Source organism: Lissotriton vulgaris, chromosome 6 (assembly GCF_964263255.1).
Source record: "Lissotriton vulgaris chromosome 6, aLisVul1.2, whole genome shotgun sequence".
NCBI classification, from domain to species: domain Eukaryota; kingdom Metazoa; phylum Chordata; class Amphibia; order Caudata; family Salamandridae; genus Lissotriton; species Lissotriton vulgaris.
The window spans coordinates 998974293-998997312 of NC_141694.1; the positions used below are offsets into that span (position 1 = coordinate 998974293).

Consider the following 23020-nt stretch of genomic DNA (forward strand, 5'->3'; position numbering starts at 1 on the left):
TACGGCTCTTGCAGCGTCAAAGCTTGTAGCTCGCTCACTCTGCGTAGCGATGTTATTGCTACTAGAAAGGCTGTCTTCATTGTCAGCTTTTGTAGTGACGCTTTGTGGATGGGTTCAAACGGTGGCTTCATGAGTTCCGTCAGTACCACGTTCAAGTTCCATGCCGGCGGCGGCATCCTCTTGGGTGGCGCTATTCTCTTCGCTCCTTCCAAGAACCTTTTCACTACTCTGGAAGTGAAGAAACTTCTTCCCGTTTCTCCTCTAGTGTATGCCACAATCGCTGCCAGGTGAACCCTCAGCGAGGACGAGCTTAGTTTAGCTTTGATCAGGTGCGTGAGGTATCTGAGTACTGTAGACTCTCTAGTCAGTTTTCTCTCCAAGTTTTTCCTGTGGCACCACTGCGTGAACCTCTTCCATTTCTCCCCATAGCACTTCCGCGTGCTGGGTCTCCTTGCTTCCCTCAGCACCCGAAGTGTGCTCTCTGGTAGTTTTAGATGTGCGAACTCTACGTCCTCAGGAGCCACGCTGACAGGCAGAGGCTTTCTGGTTCCGGGTGTAGAACTTGTCCCCCTTCCATGGAGAGAAGGTCTCTTCTTTTTGGGAACTTGTGTGCTCTGCCCTGCGACATCTCCATAATCTGAGTACCAAGTCTGCCTCGCCCATTGGGGAGCCACCAGGATGAGAGTCATGTTGCTCGACCTGCACTTGTTCAGGACTCTGGGGATCAGTGGCGTCGGTGGAAAAGCGTAGGCAAATTTCTTTGACCAGCTTATCCATAGGGCATTCCCATGGGACATTGGTTCCTGTTCCCTCGATGCAAAGTGTCGGCATTTTGCATTCCGGCGTGTTGCAAACAGGTCTATTGTTGGTGTGCCCCACCTCCTGAACAGGTTCTCTGTCTCTTGGTTGTTCAGTTCCCATTCGTGGGACACCGATGCTTGCCTGCTGAGCCAATCCGCTTCCACATTGTCCTTCCCTGGCAGGTGTATGGCAAGCAGGTCTATCCTGAGTGGGATCGCCCATCTCCATATTTCTTGAGCCAAGCTAGACAGAGGGAATGACTGAGTCCCCCCTTGCTTGTTGATGTAAAACATCGTTGTGGTGTTGTCTGCCTGTATCATCACCCTTTTGTTGTAAAGGTGCTTTTGGAAGTCCTTGAGGGCCAGCAACACTGTTTTCAGTTCCAGGTAGTTGATGTGTTTGACTGCATCTCCTGGGTTCCACAGACCCCTCACTCTGAGCCTGTCCATGTGTGCGCCCCATCCTTTCTGGGATGCGTCTGTGGTGATGGTCACAGTTGGGTCCGGTGGCGTTAGAGGCTTCCCCATCGTTATATTCTCCTTCGTCCACCATTTCATCTCCTCCTGCACATTGTGCGTAACAACCACTAGATCTTCCCAACTTCCTTCTGCTTGTGACCATTGCTGTTGCAGCCACTCCTGTAGTGGTCTCATCTTTAGCCGAACAGTGGGGACCAGGTGGATGCATGACGCCATCATCCCCAAGATCTTGCTCACCGTCCTCACTGTCTGAACTTGCCCCTTCTGGTAGTGACGTTTCTCCCTCAGCAGGCTGAGTGTTCTCTTCTCGCTGGGTGTCACTCTGCATTCGACCGTCTTGATCAGGGCTCCCAGGAAGATTTCACGCGTTCTTGTGACCTGTTCTGCGTGAGCTTTGCATCTCGTGTAAGAGCTTGCTTTCACGAGCCAGTCGTCCAGGTAGGGGTACACGTGTATACCCTCCCTTCGTAGGTGTGCGGCCACCGCCGCGAGGCATTTGGTAAAGACCCTTGGCGCTGACTTGAGCCCGAAAGCCAGGGTTGTGAACTGGTAGTGGTCTTTGTTCACCTTGAATCTTAACATGTGTTTGTGTTTCCTGTTCATGGGAGTGTGCAGGTATGCGTCTTTTAGGTCTATTGTGGACAAGTAGTCCCCGGGCCTTATTTGTGGGATGACCTCTTGCAGGGAAGTCATCTTGAACTTTTGAGTTTTTACGTAGGTGTTCAGGAACCGTAGGTCCAAGATGGGTCTTAGGCTTTCGTCCGCCTTTGGTACTAGGAAGTAGTTTGAGTACACCCCCTTGTTCCGTTCTCTGTGCGGGACTTGTTCTATGGCCTCTTTAAGAAGCAGTTCTTGAGCTTCCTCTTGGAGCAACTGCAGTTCTTTGCCCTTGTGACCCCTTCTCCTTGGCTTTCTGTTTGGTGGATATCTTTCCAACTCTATGCAGTATCCGTGCTGTATAATGTTTAGTATCCACTTGTCTGTGGTTATTTTTCTCCATTCGTGTAGAAAAAATCTCAACCTTCCCCCTACTGGTGTTGTGTGTTCTCTTGAGCCGTGTCCGTGTGAGCCTCCCCTTAGCTGTTGGTGCTCTCCCCCCTGAGGCTTTGGGTGGGTGAGCGCCTCCTTCTTCACGGAGTCACTTTTGGGGGGGGTTGATCACCACCTCTCTGTCTCTGGCCCCGTCCGTTTCCTCTCCCTCGAAAGGACTGGCCCCTATTCTGGGAGTTCCAATTCAGCCTCTGTTGACCCTGGTGCCATTGGTTGTCACTCTGTTGACCATGGTGGTGCGACTGTTGCGAATGTGAGTGCTGGTTTCCCCCTCTACCATTTGGTCTCCTTGTGGGGGTGCCTCTCCGCATCCCCCTGAATTGTAGGGCTCCCATCGATTTGGCTGTCTCATTGTCCTTCTTCAGCTGAGCCAGTTTGTCATCTACTGATGCCCCGAACAGCGTCTCCCCGTTGAAGGGGGTGTTCAGGATGTTATTTTGCACTTCTGCCTTGAAGCCTGATATTCTGAGCCAGGCTTGCCTTCTCTCAGTGATGCCTATGGCCATCAGTCTGCTAGATGTTTCTGCCCCATCTAGGGCTGTCTTCAGGCATGCGTTTGCTATGTCCTTTCCCCCCTCCACGAGGTGGGCTGCCCTCTGCCTGTACTCCTCAGGCATGTGTTTCAGCAACTGGCTCATCTCATCCCAGTGCTGATATTGGTGTCTATTCAGGAGTGCATTGGAGTTTGCCATCCTCCAATGCATAGCGGCATTTCTTTCAATTTTCCTTCCAGTGAGGTCCATCCTCCTGCTTTCCTTATCAGGTGGTGGCCCAGATGTGGTTGGCACGTTGGCCCTTCTCCTGGCCGTTGCCGCGATTATGGAGTCAGCTGCCACGATGCCCTGGATATAAGGGGGGTCCTCGGAGGCGAACTTGTATTTCTTCTCCGTCCTCTGGGTCACTGACCTGCATGTGGCCGGTTCCTTGAAGGCTTCAGTCCCTTGGGCCGTGACGCTCTTCAGCATGGGCAGGAAACTGCTTTTCGTCTGTGAGGGGAGCAAAGTCTCTAGCAGGAAGTCAGCCTTTGTATGTTCCTCCTCCAACTTCACATTGTAGACTGCGGCAGCCTTCTTAGCGACCTCATAGTAAGCCCCGATGTCGTCTGGCGGCGAAGGCCTCGAAGGGTATGTCTCCACAGGTTCCTCGGGGTTATCGGCCTCGAGATCCTGCCATTCTTCCTCTAGCGACGCCGAGGATTCTGAGTAGTAGCTCTCGCGGAGGTAATCTCCTTCCGAGCGGTAGAAATCCTCCTCTTCTCCCTCATCTGTGGGGTTTGGAGTTTTCGGCGGCTCCTCGGCTTCGAAGTCCTCCTGCACCTCTACCTCTTCGGCGGTCGCAGCGGTCTTCGAGGGAGTCGAGTAGGTCTTCGAGGGAATCGTATAGTTCTTCATTGTTTCCTCGAAGGCTCTCTTCCTCTGGAGCATACTCTCCATTTCGGCCTCGAGCCTTCTTCTCTTTTTCTCCATCTCTGCCGCTTGCTCGGCGTCGAGCTTTTCGGCAGGTCTCTTCGACGGTACCTTCGACGTCGAGGCCGTTCTGAGCGTCTTCTCGCTCGAGGGTCCCTTCTCAAAGGCCTGCCTCGACGACCTTTGCTTTTCGCTGGTCTTTGCCATCTGGGAGTCCTTTTCGAAGGATCCGCTGGGCCTTTCGGAGGATGCGGCTTCGGACGTCGAAACTTTCGTCACCGGCGCTCCTTTCGAGGACTTAGCCTCTGCTTTTCGGGGTTCTCCCTCAGGCTTTCTCGGCCCTGTCTGGGTTTTCGGGGTCGTAGACTCTCCTACCTTTTTTGAAGGTCTCACATCGGTCTCTACGGCCGTGAAGTCATCTAGTCCCTCGGCGATGTTCTCCTCTTCGTCAGAGGAGGCATCCAGCTGGTAGAGGGTCGGCGTGGTCCCTTTCCCTTGCATCGTGTGGTGGGCCACCCTCTGTCTCTCTCGAACTTTCAGAGTCTTCGGCGTGAAGATTGAACAGGCGTTGCAATCCTCGCTGGAGTGGTCGATCGGCAGGCAGAGGTTGCAGACCGGATGCTGGTCCTTCTGCGCGTACTTGTGGTGGCAATTACGGCAGAACTTGAATGGGGTGTTGTCCAGGTGCTCGCTCAGGGGGCCCCCTGCGCGCGCTTTCTCCTTGGCCGTCGAGTATCACAAGGTTTTCTCCTCTTTCTTCGTTCTGGCTCTAGGAGGTCTTCTTCTCTGACTTCCCTCTGTCCTTTTTCCTCAAAAACTTGGTGTATTTCCTTCTTTTCTCCTGAAACTTCTCCGGAGCTTCATGCGACGATCCAGACCCAACGGCGGAAAAAAGAATCTGAAGATGGCGCCCAAGGGTGGGAGCTTCCGCAGGAAGCGTGCCGACGTCACGAAGGTGCACCAAATGGTGGGACGTCGACGCCCAACTGGGCCACAAAAAAAAAAAAAAAAAAAAGAGAAAAAAAAGACTACGAATCCGGACCCAACCACCAGATCGCGGAATAATGCACAGCATAGTGAATCCAGAAAGATTCACGCTGCAAAAAAATAGGTTCCTAAAGAGACCTTTGTCTTCCAACATCTGCCCCCACTGGGTTAGCTCACCAGGAAGTTGGGTTGGCCTTCTTGACGGACCTTATTGGTTTAAGACCGCCAATGGCCTGGAGATCGATTTGGGCTAAGGAAGAAACTGGCTTCACCAGGAGAATTATTAACGATTGCCTACACCTAGATAATTGTAACTTGATCCCATGGCTTAATTATGTTATAACTTCATTCAGAGACATATTTGATCTGAATGTCTCTGCAGAACCCGCTAGTGCTACTGATCTCTCTAAAAAGGAACTTAAAAATACCTATCTGGGGGTTATAGCTAAATTGCGTGGTGATGTCACCAGTCAGCTCACCACCCACCAATTTTATTATTCTAACAATCTGAATAGCTCTGGCTTTTTTAAATATCTGAAGGTGGTTACTAAGCAATCCCACCAGTATGTCCTTACCAGGTTAAGACTTGGCATTGTACATAACTTGGTGGCTTTCCCATCGATAAAAAAGCACCCATCTATTCGCTACCCATGTGATGGAATTTTGAAGCAGAGCACAGAGCACTTTTTACTTATTTGTCCATTGTACCTGTACCTCCGTATTGTCTATCTAAAGCCGCTTTTTAAAAAATATTCTGTGTCCACCACCAAAACTGCTAGGAGGCTTTTATTTGCACTTGACGATCCGGATGTGTGTTTTTTCACAGCTGTTTTTATTCTGAAATCTGTGTCCGCCAGGAAAAGTATGGTCCTTATAACCAATTAAGTAACTGATAAGACCTGATTTTTTGACGTATTAACGTGTGTCTCCTTCCGCTAATGATTGCAAATATTTTATATTGTAAACGATTTGTAATGTTGTGATGTATTTTATGTGCTTTTATGATTGTTTTTTTTAATGATCGAATAAAGCTTTGGAAATTGAAATCGACTTCTGTAAATAGGAAGAGAACTTAACATTTTACCACACCAAGCACCCAATTCACAAAGGTGAAGGTTTTGCAAATCATTTCTATTGGGTACTCCTACATTTGTAGCAAACATTGGACTTTTTTTTTTTTTTAATTAAGACAAGCTTTCAAAACTACTCCAGATAATGATATTCCATGACAGCTGCAGACTTTTTGTGACATAGCCCGGTGACCTCAGGCTTATGGCGACTGGGATCACCTACACCACACAATATCACCTTCCTAAAGAATATTAATTCTCCATTCTCTTGGGATTACCCTCTTAAATGTCTGCCCTCACCTGCATTTTTGAGTGAAGAGGTTCATGCGTACGCAAGACAAGTACAAATTTCCCAAATTCAATTCAAGTACATGCTCTTTTTTTATATGTAACTTGAAAGCAACAATTGCAATATAAACAAGCATTTACAATGCAATAGGTCTCGCAGCATTAAAGTTTGAGTTTTTGGCATTGTATATAACAATCTTTTGCATAAATTCTTTGTTATAGTCTATATGTTTATGTTTGATGATTATTTGGAAGTTGCTACTTGTTGAATAGCTAGCAATGCTGTCAAACATATTTATAGTCATGTTTTTTTTCTGCGTTTGTTAGTTAGTATTGTAATAGTGAACAATGTTATTCATATTTGTGTTGTAAAGTTCAGGGAGCTGTAGAGTGCAGGGCGCTGCGGTGCGCTGTAGAGTAGGTGCGCTGTAGAGTGTGGTGCGCTGTAGAGTGTGGTGCGCTGTAGAGTGCGGTGCGCTGTAGAGTGCGCGGTGCTGCGGGGCGCTGTCGAGCGCAGGGCACTGTAGAGTGCAGGGCGCTGCGCGGCGCTGTAGAGTGCGGGGCGCTGTAGAGTGCGGGACGCTGCAGGGCGCTGTAGAGCAAGGGGCGCTGTAGAGTGCGGGGAGTTGACAAATATGTAGTCACACGCTATAAATCTTTAAAAAGCCAGCTGCCCCTGAACAAGTAAGAACGAAACTGAAACTTACAAACTGCAACAACCTAACGAACTGTGGAAGCGCGTGAGTAAATCTGATTCTGCCGGGGCGCTGTAGAGTGCGGGGCGCTGTAGAGTGCGGGGCACTGCGGGGCGCTACGGGGCGTTGTAGAGTGCGGGCGCTGTAGAGTGCGGGGCGCTGCGGGGCGCTGTAGAGTGCGGGGCGCTGTAGAGTGCGGGGCGCTGTAGAGTGCGGGGCGCTGTAGAGTGCGGGGCGCTGTAGAGTGCGGGGCGCTGTAGAGTGCGGGGAGCTGCGGGGCGCTGTAGAGTGCGGGGAGCTGCGGGGCGCTGTAGAGTGCGGGGTGCTGCGGGCGCTGTAGAGTGTGGGGCGCTGCGGGCGCTGTAGAGTGCGGGGCGCCGTAGAGTGCGGGGCGCTGCGGGGAGCTGTAGAGTGCGGGGCGCTGTAGAGTGCTGGGCGCTGCGGGGCGCTGTAGAGTGCGGGGCGCTATGGGGCGCTGTAGAGTGCGGGGTGCTGCGGGGCGCTGTAGAGTGCGGGCGCTGTAGAGCTTGGGGCGCTGTAGAGCTCGGGGCGCTGTAGAGTGCAGGGCGCTGCGGGGCGCTGTAGAGTGCGGGGTGCTGCGGGGCGCTGTAGAGTGCGGGGCGCTGCGGGACGCTGTAGAGTGCGGGGCGCTGCGGGACGCTGTAGAGTGCGGGGCGTTGTAGAGCGTGGGGCGCTGCGGGCGCGCTGAAGAGTGCAGGGCGCTGCGGGGCGTTGTAGAGCGTGGGGCGCTGCGGGGCGATGTGCGCTGTAGAGTGCGGGCGCTGTAGAGTGCGGGCAGTGCTTAATTTGTGCCGGTGCTTGCTGATGCTTAGCATCGGCACTTAATTATCAGGGCCGGGTCTACACGAGTTTAGTGCCCTTAATTTATTTTATAGTATTACGTGGCGCACAGAGTGAGTGCAGCACTGCTGTTCTACGTCATAAGTGGTGTGCTGTTATTACTGTAGAGTTATGTTCATTAAGTACTGTCTGCTTCACGACTAAGTCACAGCACACGCTTTTCACTTACTTTGTATTTCAGTCTAATAATGATCAATCTCATTATCTCGACGACGTGTTGAATGCAGAGGCTGCGGCTCAATGTTGCCATTCCAGTGGGCGGGACACTGAGTTGGGCAGGGCTTTGGTGACGGTCTTCTGCGGGGGTTGGGGCTGTGCGCAGCAGCAGGCAGCGTGCGCAGATACTGCTTTGTCACCACGCCCCAGCATACCTGCACGGCCCTTCACCTCACCGAGTCATCATCGTGGACGGCCGCCCTCGCTCCCTCTGTCTAGTGAGAAGTGAGCGCGATCTGAACGACGTTGGTGGTTATACCAAAGTTACAACCAGTCAGGCAGCACAGCTTCAGGTGAGGCAAGGCCTGGTGGTAGGCCTAATCATCAGTTAAAAATAAATAAAGGTACGCAGCAGCACGTACCAGTGAGGGCGAGGCTGCGGCCCTGCCCTGATCAGTTAATGAAGCTACGCAGCAGTCTGCCTAACAGAGTCGAGTAATGATTGTAATCCCGAGTGAGTGAGAGTCCGACTGTTTAATGTATTTTTCGATTCGACTGATAATAATATGTTGATTGAGTGTGGCGTGCCTGTGGGTGATTATGAGTATATGTTGATGACGATGGCGTGGCCCGGACGCCCGGTGGCCATGGGCCCTTAGTTTGATGTTGAGGTTGGATTCTGTTTTGGTTTCCGTTTTACAAGTCTGTGGGTGACGGTGACCTAACCACAAGACCGAAGGCTGAGTGTATGATGCCAATTTAGGACCATATTCCACATATTACCCATTATGTATTTTTAAATTATTATTTTGGGGTAGTTACCCAACTTTATTCTTCAAATTGCACTTAACAATTGGCACTGGTGGTTGTAAATAGACTATATAAGTAGTTTACCTTTCTTTTATGAATAAACATTTGATAAAAAATAATGTAAATCTGAGAGGACACTGGCAGTCGCAAGTTAAGCGCTGTGAGCTCCGAGCCACCTACCTCGAATCCCTCTTCATCCTTTATGGTAAATAACGTGCATGCATCACCCTGCCATTCAGGACCCCTAAAGAAAAGGGGGCGTTGCTGATCCTGAGGGGGCCCAGACTTGGGTGTGCAGTGCCCTGAGGGTGGACTGAGTGCAGTAGGACTGGAAGGTTGCCCAGGTCCTGCTGGTGAGAGGGAGGAGCTCAGCTGCCCTGGAAGTGCGTCATGCTGTGCGGCCTCCGAGGCGTCGCACTCTGACCAGCCTGCAGGTATTGAACACATGAGGAGGGAGCTGTCAGTGCGCAATTACACATGTGGACATGTCTAGACATGGCCACTAAATCGAAATACTCAAAAGAATTCCAGGAGTACGCCTGGAACCCTGCAACAGTTGTCCAGACGTTCCAGGGAAAATGCATGTGAATTCCCAAAAATCGATAATTTGCACCCATGTGCAGCTGTAAAGTGCGGGGCGCTGTAGGGTGCGGTGCGCTGTAGGGTGTGGTGTGCTGTAGGGTGTGGTGCGCTGTAGGGTGCGGGGCGCTGTAGGGTGCGAGGCGCTGTAGGGTGCGAGGCGCTGGAGAGTGCGAGGCGCTGGAGAGTGCAGTGTGCTGTGTACTGTAGAGTTGTGTGCTATAGAGTGCAGTGTGCTGTGTACTGTAGAGTTGTGTGCTATAGAGTGCAGTGTGCTGTGTACTGTAGAGTTGTGTGCTATAGAGTGCAGTGTGCTGTGTACTGTAGAGTTGTGTGCTATAGAGTGCAGTGTGCTGTGTACTGTAGAGTTGTGTGCTATAGAGTGCAGTGTGCTGTGTACTGTAGAGTTGTGTGCTATAGAGTGCAGAGTGCTGTGTGGCGAGTGCTGGGCACTATTAAGTACAGAGCGCTGCGAAGTGCGGGGCGCTGCAGAGTGCGGGGCGCTGCAGAGTGCGGGGCGCTGCAGAGTGCGGGGCGCTGCAGAGTGCGGGGCGCTGCAGAGTGCGGGGCGCTGCAGAGTGCGGGGCGCTGCAGAGTGCGGGGCGCTGCAGAGTGCGGGGCGCTGCAGAGTGCGGGGCGCTGCAGAGTGCGGGGCGCTGCAGAGTGCGGGGCGCTGCAGAGTGCGGGGCGCTGCAGAGTGCGGGGCGCTGCAGAGTGCGGGGCGCTGCAGAGTGTGGGGCAGTGCGGGGCGCTGCAGAGTGCGGGCGCTGTGGGGAGCTGTAGAGTGCAGGGCACTGTGGGGAGCTGTAGAGTGCGGGGCGCTGCGGTGCGCTGTAGAGTGCGGGGCGCTGCGGTGCGCTGTAGAGTGCGGGGCACTGTAGAAAGCGGGGCGCTGTAGAAAGTGGGGCGCTGTAGAGTGCGGGGCGCTGTACAGTGCGGGGCGCTGTAGAGTGCGCTGTAGAGCGCGGTGTAGAGTGCAGCGCGCTGTAGAGTGCGGGGCGCTGTAGAGTGCGGGGCGCTGTAGAGTGCGGGGCGCTGTAGAGCGCTGTAGAGTGTGGGGTGCTGTAGAGCACGGGGCGCTGCGGTGCGCTGTAGAGTGCGGTGCGCTGTAGAGTGCGGTGCGCTGTAGAGTGCGGGGCGCTGTAGAGTATGGGGCGCTGCGGTGCGCTGTAGAGTGCGGGGCGCTGTAGAGTGCGGGGCGCTGTAGAGTGCGGGGCGCTGTAGAGTGCGGGGCGCTGTAGAGTGCGGGGCGCTGTAGAGTGCTGTAGAGTGTGGGGTGCTGTAGAGCGCAGGGCGCTGCGGTGCGCTGTAGAGTGCGGTGCGCTGTAGAGTGCGGGCGCTGTAGAGTGCGGGCGCTGTAGAGTATGGGGCGCTGCGGTGCGCTGTAGAGTGCGGGGCGCTGTAGAGTGTGGGGCGCTGTAGAGTGCGGGGCGCTGTGAAGTGCGGGGCGCTGTAGAGTGCGGGGCGCTGTAGAGTGCGGGGCGCTGTAGAGTGCGGGGCGCTGTAGAGTGCGGGGCGCTGTAGAGTGCGGGGCGCTGTAGAGTGTGGGGCGCTGTAGAGTGCGCTGCGGTGCGCTGTAGAGTGCAGGGCACTGCTGAGTGCTGTAGAGTGCGGGGCGCTGCGGGGCACTGTCGAGCGCGGGGCGCTGTAGAGTGCAGGGCACTGCGGGGCGCTGTAGAGTGCGGGGCGCTGTAGAGTGCGGGGCGCTGTAGAGTGCGGGGCGCTGAGAGCGCGGGGCGTTGTCGAGCGCGGGGCGCTGAGAGCGCGGGGCGCTGTCGAGCGCGGTGCGCTGAGAGCGTGGGGCGCTGTCGAGCGCGGTGCGCTGAGAGCGCGGGGCGCTGTCGAGCGCGGTGCGCTGAGAGCGCGGGGCGCTGTCGAGCGCAGTGCGCTGAGAGCGCGGTGCGCTGTAGACCGTGGTGCGCTGTACAGCGCGGGCGCTGTAGAGCGCGGGGCGCTGCAGAGCGCGGGGCGCTGCAGAGCGCGGGGCACTGCGGTGCTCTGTTGAGTGCAGGGCGCTGTAGAGTGCAGGGCGCTGCGGGGCGCTGTCGAGTGCGGGGCGCTGTAGAGTGCGGGGCGCTGTAGAGTGCGGGGCGCTGTAGAGTGCGGGGCGCTGTAGAGTGCGGGGCGCTGTAGAGTGCGGGGCGCTGTGGTGCGCTGTAGAGTGCGGGGCGCTGTAGAGCGCGGTGCGCTGTAGAGCGCGTGGCGCTGTAAAGTGCAGGGCACTGCGGGACGCTGTAGAGTGCGGGGCGCTGTCGAGCGCGGGGCGCTGTAGAGTGCATGGCGCTGCGGGGCGCTGAAAACGCGGTGCGCTGTAGAACGTGGTGCTCTGTAGAGCGCGGGGCGCTGTAGAGTGCGGGGCCCGGTAGAGCGCTAAAGAGTGCGGTGCGCTGTAGAGTGCGGGGCGCTGTAGAGTGCGGGCACTGTAGAGTATGGGGCGCTGCGGTGCGCTGTAGAGTGCGGGGCGCTGTAGAGTGCGGGGCGCTGTAGAGTGCGGGGCGCTGTAGAGTGCGGGGCGCTGTAGAGTGCGGGGCGCTGTAGAGTGCGGGGCGCTGTAGAGTGCTGTAGAGTGTGGGGTGCTGTAGAGCGCAGGGCGCTGCGGTGCGCTGTAGAGTGCGGTGCGCTGTAGAGTGCGGGCGCTGTAGAGTGCGGGCGCTGTAGAGTGCGGGCGCTGTAGAGTATGGGGCGCTGCGGTGCGCTGTAGAGTGCGGGGCGCTGTAGAGTGTGGGGCGCTGTAGAGTGCGGGGCGCTGTAGAGTGCGGGGCGCTGCGGGGCGCTGTAGAGTGCGGGGCGCTGTAGAGTGCGCTGCGGGGCGCTGTAGAGTGCAGGGCACTGCTGGGTGCTGTAGAGTGCGGGGCGCTGCGGGGCACTGTCGAGCGCGGGGCGCTGTAGAGTGCAGGGCACTGCGGGGCGCTGTAGAGTGCGGGGCGCTATAGAGTGCGGGGCGCTATAGAGTGCGGGGCGCTGTAGAGTGCGGGGCGCTGTAGAGTGCGGGGCGCTGTCGAGCGCGGTGCGCTGAGAGCGCGGGGCGTTGTCGAGCGCGGTGCGCTGAGAGCGCGGGGCGCTGTCGAGCGCGGTGCGCTGAGAGCGTGGGGCGCTGTCGAGCGCGGTGCGCTGAGAGCGCGGGGCGCTGTCGAGCGCGGTGCGCTGAGAGCGCGGTGCGCTGTAGACCGTGGTGCGCTGTACAGCGCGGGCGCTGCAGAGCGCGGGGCGCTGCAGAGCGCGGGGCGCTGCAGAGCGCGGGGCGCTGCAGTGCTCTGTTGAGTGCAGGGCGCTGTAGAGTGCAGGGCGCTGTAGAGTGCAGGGCGCTGCGGGGCGCTGTCAAGTGCGGGGCGCTGTAGAGTGCGGGGCGCTGTAGAGTGCGGGGCGCTGTAGAGTGCGGGGCGCTGTGGTGCGCTGTAGAGTGCGGTGCGCTGTAGAGCGCGTGGCGCTGTAAAGTGCAGGGCACTGCGGGACGCTGTAGAGTGCGGGGCGCTGCGGGCGCTGTCGAGCGCGGGGCGCTGTAGAGTGCATGGCGCTGCGGGGCGCTGAAAACGCGGTGCGCTGTAGAACGTGGTGCTCTGTAGAGCGCGGGGCGCTGTAGAGTGCGGGGCCCGGTAGAGCGCTAAAGAGTGCGGGCGCTGTAGAGTGCGGGCGCTGTAGAGTGTGGGGCGGTGCGGTGCGCTGTAGAGCGCGGTGCGCTGTGGAGTGCGTTGCGCTGTAGAGTGTGGGGCGCTGTAGAGCGCACTGTACAGTGCGGTGCGCTGTAGAGTGCTTGGCGCTGTAGAGTGCAGGGCACTGCGGTGCGCTGTAGAGCGCGGTGCGCTGTAGAGCGCGGTGTAGAGTGTGGGGCGCTGTAGAGCGCACTGTACAGTGCGGTGCGCTGTAGAGTGCGGGGCGCTGTAGAGTGCGGGGCGCTGCGGTGCGCTGTAGAGTGCGGTGCGCTGTAGAGCGCGGTGCGCTGTAGAGTGCGGGCGCTGTAGAGTGCGGGGCGCTGTAGAGTGCAGGGCGCGGCGCTGTAGAGTGCGGTGCGCTGTAGAGTGCGGGGCGCTGTAGAGTCCAGGGCACTGCGGGGCGCTGTAGAGTGCGGGGCGCTGCGGGGCGCTGTCGAGCGTGGGGTGCTGAGAGCGCGGGCGCTGTAGAGTGCAGGGCACTGCGGGGCGCTGTAGAGTGCGGGGCGCTGAGAGCGCGATGCGCTGTAGAGCGCGGGGCGCTGTAGAGTGCGGCGCGCTGTTGAGTGCGGGGCACTGTAGAGTGCGGGGCACTGTAGAGTGCGGGGCACTGTAGAGTGCGGGGCACTGTAGAGTGCGGGGCACTGTAGAGTGCGGTGCGCTGTAGAGCGCGGTGCGCTGTAGAGTGCGGTGCGCTGTAGAGTGTGTGGTGCTGTAGAGTGCGTGGCGCTGTAGAGTGCGTTGCACTGTAGAGTGCAGGGCGCTGCGGGCGCTGTCGAGTGCGGGGCGCTGTAAAGTGCGGGCGCTGTAGAGTGCAGGGCGCTACGGGGCGCTGTGAGTGCAGGGCTATGTGTTTTTAAAGAGATAGGAGCGTTTAAAAACATAATATTACGTGCATAGTGCTCAGCAGAAAACCATGGCGCCAAAAAAATAATGAAAAGCCAGCTTCATAAATAATGAGCATGTTCATTACTTACGAGGCAGCTTGCAAATAATAATTTAAAGCCTGCTTTGGAAATAATGCTAACAGCGAGCATGTTATTCACAAGCCAGATTTACAGATAATGGTCACAGCAAGCGTGTTCATTCAAAGCCAGCCTCGGGAAAACGAAACTAATGAAAAGCGAAACTGACACTGCACACACAGCAAGCAGTGCGCTCCCGAGGTGAAATCTGACAATGAACAGGCGCGCGTCTGGCTGCTGTCCACATTCCCAAATACGGGTAACATTAGGTCTGAAGCAGACACCATCAATGCTCACGCATTGAGGGTTAGGTCTGCTCGACCTAAAAAGGTGTCCTGAATGTGTGAATAGCTTTACACCTAACATTACTACAATGAGTGGGGTGCAACCTATGCCATATGCATACTCCATCCATATATTGCGCACATTTGACGGAGGCAGCGAATACCGTTACCTGATTATCCCAATATACTTAAGGGTGAAAATGACTCAGTATAATGATGAAAAGTTCTATGACTGGCCCTGTTGAGAAGAGTCAGGTTGTTGAGCGCTGCTGCTCTAAACTGCCCCGGTGCTCTGCTCATGTCTAGTCTTCATTATGTCACAGATCACAACTGTGAATGTGAATGTTAAGCAGTTCACACACACTCTTTAGTGCAAACTGAAAAAAAGGTGAGCTAGTGCAACAAAACGTTGAAGAGGATATGAGTTGTGTCAGAGCATATTTCATTACAGAGATATTCCGACAGGATCAGATATTGAATAAACTTTCACAAAAACGCAGGAAAACATTCAGGTTGTCTTGAAAAAGTTCCATTATGATTCATTCTGAGGACAGGTGTGATGGTGAAGGAAAGCATGGAAGATCCTAGCAGGAGTAAAATTAATAACCTTGTGACTATCTACTGATATCAGTCCCATCGCCTGATGTGAGTGCATAATTCCAGATGGCCATCCATAGCTTAGACCAAAGAACAAGGAGACTATTCTCAAAGATTCAACTTTGTGGTCCTACTCAAAACACAAATAAAATTTCTTTAAATAAAACCAGTCTTTGAAAAGATGACTAACTTGCACTGGCTAGGATTAGTACCTGTCACAGTTATACTTCCGGTGGAGAAAATCTGTATTGTTGCTCTTAGGGTCTTTATTCTGTAGCACGCTGCAGGATGAAGTTCTGGCTCATAACTAAAATAAGATTGCAGAAAAATGCAAGTAAATAGAACAATGGACACTGGCTTGTACTATATATAAATAATATATATATATATATATATATATATATATATATATATATATATATATATATATATAAAAAAACAGTAACACTCAAATTGGTCTTCAAAATAAATACCTGACGTGTGGTCTATTCTTTTTTGTGAATTCCGGTAGTCTGATCTCAAAGGGCATTGTACAAACTGCCAACACATTAACAATTTTGAAATCTGTGAATCTCACCTTGGAAAAACAGAAGCAAATATATATTACATTCTTAGTGGGGGAAACAAATACAAGCTGAAAATATACAGTTGACACAAATTGAACAAACTTTACTGGCAAACAAGATGAAACACAACTTTACCTTTGTTTCCAAATATAGCTTAATAATTATTTGGCAATATTTATTGTGAATGCAGAAGCTATGCCGTAACCAGCATTAATTATAACGCACATTTATATTGCACTTGTGTCTAATTAATGAGCTGCAAAAGACTTTTACAGGGTGAGGCTTGTCAGTTTTGGACACAAGGTCAGGACCCCTCCAGAAATCCCATCTGGCACTCATTAATCAGAGGAGGTGAAAGGTTGTATTGCTGGCTTCAGTACAAATGATGTAGCACATGACATGCCAAGTATCACAGAAGAGAAAGTCTCTTTAGGTGTCCGCCAGTATCTGCATAAATTAATCTACACATCTTTGAGTGTATGTGGTGGTTCTTCTATATGAGGCTGGGTGGCAAAAAGCAGTCTCACCCTGGAACATCAGTGCCGTTACTTAGCTTCCAATGGTCTTCTCCAGCCTAACGTTGCATCCCTCGTCTTCTGGAAGTCATCCTTGACATACGGTGACTCTCAAATATAGATCCAAACAAACCCTAAAATATTTACTTACCTGAAACTCTAGTTCTGCTGCCTTAGTATGTTTCACGTATTTATATGCGTGATTCATTTCCTGACATCAGGCTGGGAATCGCTGGTAATAGGCCTTAACAATAGTGTTTGTTTAGTAGCACATACACCTAATGTGAAACAATCCGAACTTCAGCCTATGAGGTGGGCTTGTCAAGCTCTCTTACTCGTATTCTTAATAGCCACCATAGCTCAGATTTTATAGCACAAAGTGTGACTAGAGAGCATATTAAATAGGCTAGGATTGAGGAGGAGGCAGAGTTGCATGGGAATATAAGAAAGAAACCACTGCTAGAGAACTGGAGTTACAGATAAGCAACTCTTTCCTTCTCGAGCATTGAATCATTCATATGCCTGAATCATAACAGTAAACACTACAGATCAAATATAAGAAAGCCGGATGCAGGTTCACCTTCACAGAAACAGGTTTCGGAGGACTGCCTGCCCCACTGCTGAATCAAAATTCAGAATTTTCTTTATTTGGTTAAGTATACATTGTGAGAAGTTGGCCTGGCATATACTGTCCACTATTCTAGTGGGCACCTTGCACCAGTCCAAATGACCCTTATTGATGGTAGGTTAAAGACGAGATGATTAGAAAGCTATCCTAGTGGTAGCCTCTTTGAGGCTAGAGACAAAAGTACAAACAGTAAACTTATTAGCATACAGTAGATTAGCACAATATGCGTTGAGCCCTAGGGGCGTACCAAACCATACATTAAGAAAGTGATATAAGAACCACGACTGGACTAGACACAAGGCCTAGCGCCTGTAGAAGTGCGGGGGCCACAAGGAACCACCCAAGGTAGTGACACAGGGGATCCACGAGGGACGGGATCACTGTTGACTTCAATGGGGAAAGTCACAGTCGGAAATTTAAAGATAAAGGACACTTAGAGGACGACTTTGCGCAAACCCATTTAGACTTAAGGGGGTCTAGGGCCAAAACCCACGGGAGCACCGGAGTTACCTCACCCAGGGAAGCCAGGTGCATAGGTGTCTTTTGGTGTCGGGAATCGCCGTCGTGTCCAATGGCGATCTGCTGCAGAGTGCTGCTGCGGTCGAAGAGGAAAGAGTCCGGTGTGATCCAAGCCTGGATCGAAGATGAGAAGAACCTGACAGCAGAGGAGACAGAGTCTGGGTCACTAGCCAGTGACCGGGAGCATGATAGGCGGATGCCCACCGATGTCGGGTGATTTCAGGTGAATAAGGTGGAGCTTGACTCCTCAGCCACGAGGACCAGGAAGCGTCCACGACGACTAGGATCTGGAATCGAGCGGTCCCACGAAGGATGTCGAGTGCTGCGATGTCTGTGCCCGGATTGGATCCAACAAGCCTTGGCAACAGTAACCCATGCAGGAATTAAAGAAATGCTAAGGTGCAGACAAGCAAGGTCTGGGGGACTCCCCATGCGGTGGGGAGTCAGGGCACGTCTGGAGCAACCAGGGAAGCCCAACCAAAAGTAGAGCTGCCTTCACAGAGACCCACCAGTCGAAGGACCAGGGATCACGAAGGAGCCTCGAGCGGAAATGCAAGAACCGGGCTCACGGAACACTTGTGGAGTGTAGGCCCACAATCTTCGGTGCTGATGGTGCTCGGGGCTCGGGCTACAAGTAACCCAAAGCACAAGTTCAAGAGACGTCAAAAAGTCAATGCACTAGCAAATGTGCATGGTGTACAGGGGTTCCGGTTCCACATCACTCGTGAGGGATGCGGGTCTACGATTTGCTGGGGACTCGTGTCGGCCTCTGAGAAGTCTGGAAGTCCTCTTTATGAGCTGCAAGTACTTCGGCGTCCGTCGGGAGCTTCGGAGATGCAGACCGTCAAATGCTTTGTTGGTGCCTGCTAAGCAGGGGAGTCACTCCTTGACCCCAAGGGAGATTCTTCCGTCCTCTAGTCTTTAGTAGAGCATCGAAGTTCCAGGATTCAGTTTAGGAGTTTCGTCCAGGTGTAATCTAATGTCCTGTTGCCAGGGGTTCCTTACTTATGCCAAGAAAAGGGGTTGAACATACTCTGGGGACCCACCAATGGGAGGGTCTTGAAAGAGGAGTGGTTACACCCATTTCCTTTGTCCAGTTTCGCACCGAAGCAGGGGTTCAGTGCCCCTGCAACCGATTTGAACTGGACTATGCACAGGGACACCAAATGTGCCCCAGTGCAGGCTTTCTGGCACTCTCAGAGTACACCCACTCAGCCCCAATACACTTAAGCCTGTCTGGGAGTTGGTTACACCGCTCTGTGACAGGAAACCTATTGTCCAGGCCTCCCCGGCCGGAGTTTCGGTCAGCAGCAGGAGGCCAGACTCGTGTCCATTTTGTGATCCAGGGCTCTTTAAACTTAAAAGTACATTGTGAGAAGTTGGCCTGGTATATGATGCTCACTAGTTGTAGTGATCACCTTGTACCATGCCAAGCAACCCTTATGATGATTGGTTGTAAGTCAACCTTATAGACCAGCTATCCCAGGGGTAGCATGGACAAAGTAGTCTTAGGCTAAACTCTGTAAGGCATGTGAAGCAAGCTGTTTTACCATATACACTCTCCTTGAATACCAAATGAAAGGACACCACACAGATATATATAGAAAATATATATATATATATATATATTTATTTACTACAAGTATCCCCTATACTCTTTATGAGCACAGAAGCAAATGCGTTAAAACAAAACACTGTTTAAATATACAAAAGTTGCACAATATGGATAGGCCCTGGTGGTCGCTCAAACCATATACTAAAATAGTGGTATAAGAACCACGTATCTAAAAGGGAGAAGGCCTAGGGCCTTGAGAATCCCTGGAACTGCAAGAAGCTAACAACAGTTAGTGACCAGGAGGCCCACGGAGTGCGTGTGCAGTGTTAGAAGTTACATGCGGGCGGCCCATAGACTTTCAATGGGTGCGTAAAAGTTACAAAGTTACTGCAAAGGGAGTCTTCCGGATGGACCAGAACCTAACAACTTGAAACCTAGACACTAGAGATGTTACTCTACACAGGAGCACCGGAGTGCCAGCGTTAGCTCACCCACAGGAAGCGGGTGCATAGGTGTGAAAGTGCGTCGGGTTTCGTCGTGCAGTTCAAGGGAGCCTGAAGATGATGATGCTGCAGGCGGCCCGTCGAGAAGAGTTCCGGTGGATCCAAGGGTGGATCTGAAGAAGTGACGACCTGAAAGCAGAGGGGACAATGTTCAAAGTCACTAGCCAGTGACTACCATGGAACCAGGAGGGAACCAGGCGATGTCGGGTGCCAACAGGTGAAGAATTGAAGATTGTCTCTGCAGCCACGTGGACACGAAGAGGTCAGCGATGTCCAGGGGTCGATCACGAGCTGTCCCACGAAGGCTCTAGCTGATGGCGGTGTCTGCTTCTTGATCGGAGCAAACAGGCCTTGGCTAATGCAAGCCACGCAGGAAAAGATGCAAGCTTCTTACTATGACCAGCAAGGTCAGAGGGGCTGCTCCTTTTCACAGGAGCAAGGGCCAGTCTGGAGCAACCAGACCAGCGGTGTAGATTCCAGATTTCATCGCCAAGATGGCCACTAGCAAACGGACCAGTGACCGGGATGACGCGTCGAGTGGCAAAATGCACAAGGGCCCCACGCAGATCGTGGAGATGCTGGAGGGCTGCTTTTCAGTGCAGATGCTGCTCGATGGTGGGGCTTCTCAAACCCCAAAGCACAGCGTTGAGGATGCCTCGGGTGCTGCACAGGCAGCTTCTCATGGATCTTCCAAGATGGCCGGTCCCACGTCTCTCGGTGTCTCCATAGGTATCTTCTTTTCAGGGACTGTGGATCGGGCTCTGAGATGTCTGGGAATCCAGGTCTTGTCGGGCTCTGGGCTCGGGCTCCGGCGGGAGGCGGCGGCAAAGTAGACGTTGAGTTGTTGGATTGTGTCTGTATTCACAGGGTTGTCACTCCTTGGCCACAAGGGAGATGCTCTTCAGTCTTCTGTGCAGCAGAATGTCGAAGTCCAGTATTCTTCTTATTTTCAAGTCGAGTTCAGGATGATCTGAAGTCTCAGGACACAGCTCCTACTCTTAAACCAAATCTAGGGGCCGGATCACCTGCTAGGTCCCTCCTCTGGGTGGGACCAGGAAGGGGGGTGGTTACACCCTCTTTCCTTTGTCCAGTTTCGCTCCAGGACTGGGGCAGGAAAGCCCCAGCTCCGGTTTGAACTGGCATATGCACAGGGACACCTTGTGTGCCCCAGGCATGTCTCATTCTATTCAGCCTCCCCTAACCCACTACACAAAATCCTGTCTGGGGTAGTGCAAGCACCTCCCCTGACAGGAAACCCTTCGCCAGGCCTCCCAAGCTGGAAGGACTCCCAGCAGCAGGGGGTCAGACTTGTGTCTGTGGTGGCAGCATCCATTGTGTGATGCTGAGGCTCATGTTCAACTTTACCCAGGTTTCAGATTAGGTACATGTCGTCTCCCTCTAGAAGGGAGAAATGCTACCCCCGTCGCCAGAACTGGCGAGGGGGTAGTATTCCAAGTCGTATGACACCTCACTCGACATGTTTTGATAAAGCCAAACCAAAGATAGCATTTAACCGCGAGGTTCATAATGCACTAAAGAGTATATGGTATGGCAATATCATGAAACAGCTAAAGGACGTTGTTCCGAAAGCTGCAGACAGGCTCAGCTCATGCCAGAGCACCATCTCACATATTTCCAAACACTCTGCCTCCAGGATTGATGAGGCCTACCATAGGAGTGACTTATAGGAACATATGCGTCCATTTTACGTTAGATATAGGCATACTATATCTAAGTAAGAGGTGATTACACCAACTTACCCCAGCTGAGTGATCAGCCAGTTGTGTCAAATATGGAGGTCAGGCCAGGGGTGGCATAATATTTATTTATTTATTTATTTATTTAATGCCATTTATAGAGCGCGTACAATTACCCTTAGGCGTCTCGGCGCTGAAATTGCATTAAAGTCTCACCCTAGACAGGAAGTGCAGAAATGAAAGTTACTGATTAAAGAGCCATGTCTTCAGTTTTTTTCTGAACTGAAGAAGAGTGGGGCTGGTTCTTATGTGAATAGGTAGGGTGTTCCAGAGTCTAGAGGCCGCAATTGAAAAGCGGCGATCGCCCCAGGAAGCTGTTCGACTGCGTTGAACCACTAATTGGTTAAGAGAAGTAGATCTAAGCATTCTCGGAGGGTTGTAAGGAATCAGCTGCTTTCTGAGGAATCGGGGTCCTAGATCCTGAAGTGATTTAAAGACAGTACACAGAGATTTGAATTTGACCCTGTTGTGAATGGACAGCCAATGATATTGTTTAAGCGTGTCCGAGATGGGTGCAAATCTAGGTTTTTTTGAGAGTACGCGGGCGGCGGCGTTCTGCACGGTCTGTAATTTTTTGATGACTCTGCTCTGGGCATTGAGCAACAGACCATTGCAGTAGTCTAACGAAGACAGCACTAGCGAGGACACTAGTGTTTTTGCTGCTGATTCTGGTAAGTAAGGAGTGATTTTCCTTACCATTCGCAGCTTAAAATGAGCGTTGGCAGCTACCTTGTTCGCATGGGCCATAAAGTTGAGCTGGTTGTCAAAGGTGACACCTAAGTTTCTAACTTTGGCCGTGGGGCAGGGAGGAGTGCCCATGGCCGCTGGCCACCAAGTTGCCGACCAGGCTGGGGAGAGATTACCGAAGATAACCACCTCCGTTTTTTCGGAGTTAAGTTTCAGGCAATTTCTTGCCATCCACTCACTAATAGCAGTCATCCCATCTTGGAATCTCTCCGCCATCTTCTGTCCATCACCCTTTATGGCCAGAACCAACTGGGTGTCGTCGGCGTATGAGGTCAGGCCCATCCCGTAAGCTTTGATGACACTAGCGAGGTCCGACACGTATATATTAAATAGTGTCGGACTCAGGGATGAGCCTTGTGGGACCCCACACGGTAACGACAGGTCGGCCGACTGGAAGGGGCCCAGTGTAACCGCCTGGGTTCTGTTGGCCAGAAAGGAGGCCAGAAGATCTCTAGCAGTGAGCTGAATGCCCATCCTCTCGACACGGTCGACCAAAATCTTGTGGTCGACCGTGTCGAAAGCAGCTGACAGGTCAAGGAGGACTAATACAGCAGTACCTCCTTGGTCACGGATGACTCTTATATCGTCGGCTGCTTTGATGAGAGCGGTTTCCGTGCCGTGGTATTTGCGGAAGCCGAACTGGGTATCATCCAGCAGATGATTGTTCTCTATATAGGCTGATAACTGCTGGTTCATGGCCTTTTCTATGACCTTCGCTAGGAAAGGGAGACTTGCAATGGGACGGTAGTTCTTCAGTTCGCTTTTATCTAGCCCAGGTTTTTTAAGCAGAGGTTTGATCAGTGTATTTTTCAGAGAGTCAGGGTAGGATCCAGATGCCAAAATAATGTTACAAAGGGTGGTTATGATGGGAATGACTGTGTCTGGTACTGTGGCTAGTACAGAGGTGGGGCAGGGATCCAAAGCTGATCCAGCTTTAATCGTATTAAAAATGCTCGTAACTTGATCAGTGGTGAGGGCATTGAAGGAGGTCATAGTAGTACTAGTCGGATTAGTCAAAGAAGTGATCAGAGGGGTGGACGCACTACTGTGGACCTGGTCAAGACTGAATGCTTGATAAATATCGTTGACTTTAGTAAAGAAAAAGTCTGACAAAGCATCACATAGTGTTTGTGATGGAGGTGGGTTAAGATCTGGGGCATTTCCCGCTAGGGTTTTTGCAACGTCATAAAGCTTTTTGCTAGAGTTTTTTGCAGCTTCTATGTGGCGAGTATAATAATCCTTTTTTGCTGTTATTATCATTGATTTATAAGTAGCCAGGGCTTTCTTATAATTATCCTTGTTTTCAATGTCATAGGTTCTACGCCATTGTCGTTCCTTGTTCCTAGTGAGTTGTTTTTGGTCTTTTAGTTCTTTCGTATACCACTGGGCTTTGGGCGTATTTCTGTTTTTAGAAATTGATTTGGTGGGTGCCAGCTGAGTTGAAGCTTCACCCAACCATTTTTGGAATTGATTAGTGGCAGTCGTTGGGTCGATGGATAGTTCCAGGGTTGAAGTGTTGAGAAGCGACATTAAGTCATTGGGGTTAATGTCCTTC

General features: G+C 52.6%; 1 protein-coding gene across 1 annotated transcript in view; it reads right to left on the bottom strand.

The window, feature by feature from the left end:
* The window catches only part of TBPL1 (TATA-box binding protein like 1), a 280230-nt gene that overhangs the window by 88877 nt on the left and 168333 nt on the right, over positions 1-23020 (bottom strand). The window contains exons 7-8 of the mRNA XM_086927040.1: positions 15149-15252; positions 14888-14982 (exon numbers count right to left, since the gene is read on the bottom strand). Coding sequence (XP_086783166.1) covers positions 14888-14982; positions 15149-15252 — 199 coding nt within the window. The remainder of the gene's footprint in view (positions 1-14887; positions 14983-15148; positions 15253-23020) is intronic.